The sequence below is a fragment of the Macrobrachium nipponense genome, chromosome 16 (assembly GCF_015104395.2).
Source record: "Macrobrachium nipponense isolate FS-2020 chromosome 16, ASM1510439v2, whole genome shotgun sequence".
Taxonomy (NCBI): domain Eukaryota; kingdom Metazoa; phylum Arthropoda; class Malacostraca; order Decapoda; family Palaemonidae; genus Macrobrachium; species Macrobrachium nipponense.
Window position 1 is genome coordinate 36,945,803 of NC_087209.1, and position 5,000 is coordinate 36,950,802.

At 32.4% G+C, this 5,000-nt stretch overlaps 1 protein-coding gene across 1 annotated transcript in view; it reads left to right on the forward strand.

The window, feature by feature from the left end:
• LOC135195662 (uncharacterized) overlaps positions 1 to 5,000 on the forward strand; it is a 99,511-nt gene that overhangs the window by 86,762 nt on the left and 7,749 nt on the right. The window contains exon 2 of the mRNA XM_064222035.1: positions 2,363 to 2,490. Coding sequence (XP_064078105.1) covers positions 2,366 to 2,490 — 125 coding nt within the window. The 5' untranslated portion in view covers positions 2,363 to 2,365. The remainder of the gene's footprint in view (positions 1 to 2,362; positions 2,491 to 5,000) is intronic.

The window sequence follows — 5,000 nt, forward strand, 5'->3', positions numbered from 1 at the left end:
CAGTTAGCTTTACTTATTGTTAATCTTGATAACCAGGGTAACGAAACACAGACCATCATAGAAGTAGACAAAGACAAGTGTTATCCAATCCATATTTTGGATATACGTACACTTGCCGTGATGTGATCCTGAACAATCTAAAAAAAAAAAAAAAAAAAAAAAAACTTTCGTCTCTCTTATTTCAACGGCTTTGAGATCATCACATCGATGTTAAACATATTCAATGTAAATGCAATACTTTCATACAATAGGGTAAAAAAAATGCTTAAAAGAAAGATCTTTCAATCCGTTGTTTGATCTTTCCGCGTGGCTATAGTGTTTATTTAACCATATATGACGTTGTTATTCCCGTAATATAATATATATAATATATATATATATATATATATATATATATATATATATTATATATATGTAAAGTCTATTACGGGAACAACAACGGCGTGAAAGTATGGTTTCTACACTTATAACAGATTACAATTACAATGGATATTTCAACATTGATGTGAAGGGCTCAAAGCCGGTGAAATAAAACAGGCAAATGATGATCGTTGGGTAATCTTTGTTTACCGTACTTTTGATATAAAATATCATATATATATATATATATATATATATATATATATATATATATATATATATATACATATATATGTATATATATATATATATATATATATATATATATATATATATATATATATATATATATGTGTGTGTGTGTGTGTGTGTGTGTGTGTGTGTATTTACACATCGAAAGATTCTTATCCTCTTATTCTCTTAAGTGAATAAGGTGATTTAGCTTAAAGCACGGCGATTATCGGAAAGCAGGCAATGATGGCAATATTTTCTTCTCTTATTCCAAATTCTCTCTCTCTCTCTCTCTCTCTCTCTTCTCTCTCTCTCTCTCTCTCCTGCTTAAGGGGAAAAGCAAACTAAGTTTGCTCGTTTACACTAATGGGAATTTGATGTGACCATCTGGATAATATGATAAGACAGACATACAAGCAAGGATAATGAGCGAAGATTTCCTATAGTCACATTAGTATTACCACTGTTTCAATTTCTAGGAAATTAAAAGTATTCCAATGACAGAGAAAGATAGAGAGAGGGAAAGCGCGCGAGTGAGTCATCATAATGACGTAGAACTCTTTCCCGCCATAGACCTACAAGTGACTGAGGAAGCAGCCGATACTCGATCCTCTTATCTTAAGGATCCGATCCTTTACAGGCTGCTGGAAAGGGATCAAGCCAGGGGTTAAGAGCTACTGTATCACTTTCAGCATCTCGCTGCCTGACCTTTGTTCCTCAAACCTATCAGTTTCTCTCCTTTTATCTCCCTCGGTGAAATTCGACTGGAATGTCTAAATGGGACCTTTAGAAGTCTGTAAATATCGGTGACAGATGGGCAATCAAATCACTGGAACCTCCAGGAATAGAATCGGTATATTTTTATGCAATAACTGTCAGCGGCTGTGGGAGGAGAGTTATAGATTAAAGAACCATAGATTTAAACGTGTCTTAGTCTTTCCTTTAGTGAGAGAAGGGAAGGAGATGAACGCTATCAAAAGATTCCCCAAAACCCAGGAATGAACGGCGTCATCGAGAGCTGAGTGCGCCGGTTGCGTTCGGTTGAGTCTGAATCACTTTAGGAACTTTTTCATATTCTTTGTCCACTCAACATTTCATGTTATTTGTCGATATCTGTCTTGTTTCATATTGTTCATAATATAAACCTGATCAATTTTCTATCTTGTTATGGATATATGCATACATCACACACACACACACACACACACACACACACACATATATATATATTATATAATAATATATATATATATATATATATATGTATGTATGTATGCGTGTGTATGTATATATATATATATATATATATATATATATATATATATGTGTGTGTGTGTGTGTGTGTGTGTGTGTGTGTGTGTGTGGGTATATCTGTTTGAAATATACGTATGTTCTCACAGGCTAATATACGTGGGTGGCAAAAGTGCTTAAGTTTCAGAGTGGAATTTGTTTAAAAAAAAGAGTGCATTACTTAAACAAGAATTATAAATGCCGTACACGTGTTATTATTATTATTATTATTATTATTATTATTATTATTATTATTATTATTATTATTATTATTATTATTATTATTATTATCGCACTGAAGTAATAAACGAAAAGTAGAATGTAGAAAGATTTTTATAAAGATGAACGGACTTCAGAACGTTTCGTGTAAATATATTGACATATAAAACAGCAGACAACATGAATTATATCATTCATAACCATTATCATCTAATGTATAACCTTCTTCGAAATGAAAGTCAAGCGTCCGATTCTTTTCCAGATCATGAAGTTCCTCATACTGGCAGTCGCCTGCATAGGCCTAGGGAAGGCCGAGGTGGGGCGATACACTTGGGGCAACGCCCTGGCCGACCCGACTGAAGCAGGACCCAATGGTAAACCTTATCCAGTGTAAGTGTCCAAGAATGTTTTCTTCACGTCTGTAAGCTTACACACTTATAAACTTGTTTTCTGCACGTCTATAAGCTTACATTTATAAGCCTGTTTTCTTCACGTCTATGGGCTTACACTTATAAGCTTGTTTTCTTCATGTCTATAAGCTTACAGTTATAAGCCTGTTTTCTTCACGTCTATAAGCTTACACTTATAAGCTTGTTTTCTTCACGTGTATAAGCTTACACTTATAAGCTTGTTTTCTTCACGTCTATAAGCTTACACTTATAAGCTTGTTTTCTTCACGTGTATAAGCTAACATTTATAAGCCTGTTTTCTTCACGTCTATAAGCTTACATTTATAAGCCTGTTTTCTTCACGTCTATGGGCTTACACTTATAAGCTTGTTTTCTTCATGTCTATAAGCTTACAGTTATAAGCCTGTTTTCTTCACGTCTATAAGCTTACACTTATAAGCTTGTTTTCTTCACGTGTAAAAGCTTACACTTATAAGCTTGTTTTCTTCATGTCTATAAGCTTACACTTATAAGCTTGTTTTCTTCATGTGTATAAGCTAACATTTATAAGCCTGTTTTCTTCACGTCTATAAGCTTACACTTATAAGCTTGTTTTCTTCACGTCTATAAGCTTACACTTTTAAGCTTGTTTTCTTCATGTCTATAAGCTTACATTCATAAGCTTGTTTTATTCATGTCTATAAGCTTACATTATAACTTGTTTTCTTTACGTGTTCTTATAAGCATACACTTTATAAGCCTTGTTTTCTTCTCATGTGCTATAACAGTCTATAAGCTTACACTTATAAACTTGTTTTCTTCATGTCTTCACTCTATAAGCTGTTTTATTCCACGTTCATAAGCTTACACTTATAAACTTGTTTTTCTTTCACGTCTATAATAACTTACACTTTGTTAAGCTTGTTTTCTTCCATGTCTATAAGCTTACACATTCATAAGCTTTTTTTGTTTTTATTCGATGTCCTATAAGCTTTTACACTTCATAAGCTTGTTTTTCTTTTCACGTCTATAATCTTACCACTTGTATAAGCTTGTTTTCTTCCATGTCTCTAAGAGCTTACACCTTTTATAAGAAGCTTGTTTTCTTCACGTCTAAATAAGCTTACCACTTCATAAGCTTGTTTTCCCTATTTCACGTCTATAAGCGTTTAATCACTTATAATCCTTGTTTTTCCTTCATGTCTATGAAGCTTAAACATTGTAATAAGCTTGTTTTATTCATGTCATAATAACCTTACACTTATAAAGCTTGTTTTCCTTCACGTCTATGAAGCTTACACTTATAAAGCTTGTTTTAATTCCACGTCTATAAGCTTACAGATTATAAGCCTTTTTTTTGTTTTTTCTTCATGTCTATAAGTTTACACTTTTAGCTTGTTTTCACTTCAACAGTCTTATAAGATTTTCTTACAAAAGAACTTGTTTTCTTCACGTCTAATAAGCTTACACTTTATAGCTTGTTTTTCGGTTCACTGTCTATAATCCTTACACTTATAAAGCTTTGTTTTGTTTTCTTCACGTCCTATAATAGCTTACACTTATAAGCTTGTTTTGTTTCCTTCACCGTCTATAAGCTTAACTTTAATTTCATTTAAGCTTTTTTCTTTCACGTTCTATAAGCTTACCTCATTTAAGCTTGTTTTCCTTCACGTCTAATGAGCTTAACATTTATAAGCTTGTTTTATTCACGTTTTTCTTAAGCTTACACTTACAAGTTTGTTTTCTTCAACGTCCAATAGCCTTAACAACTTATAACGCTTGTTTTCTTCACGTCTATGAAGCCTTGCTACACTTATAATTCTTGTTTTCTTCACGTCTATAAGCTTACACTTTCTAAGCCTTGTTTTTCTTCATGTCCTATAAGCTTACGCTTTAATAAAGCTTGTTTTCTTCACGTCTTAATACGCTTTACCCTCAAATAAGCTTGTTTGTTCTTCACGTCTATAAGCTTACATTATAAGCTTGTTTTTTCACGTCTATAAGCTTAACTTATAAGTTTGTTTTCTTCATGCTTATTAAGCTTCACTCATAAGCTTGTTTTCTCACGTCTTAATTGAGCTTTTACATTTATAAGCTTTTTATTCACGTCTATAAGCTTTACACTTCAAGTTTTGTTTTCTTCACGTCAATAAGCTTTTTACACTTAATAAGCTTGTTTTTATTCACGTCAATAAGCTTAACACTTAAAGCTTGTTTCTTTCACGTCATAAGCTTACATAAGCTTGTTTTCTTCACGTCTATAAGCTTACACTTATAAGCTTGTTTTCTTCACGTCTTTAAGCTTACCCTCATAAGCTTGTTTTCTTCACGACTATAAGCTTACATTTATAAGCTTGTTTTATTCACGTCTAAAAGCTTACACTTACAAGTTTATTTTCTTCACGTCTATAAGCTTACACTTACAAGCTTGTTTTCTTCACGTCTATAAGCTTACATTTATAAGATCACATTTATAAGCTTATGTTTATAAGATTGCATCTGTGAACTAAA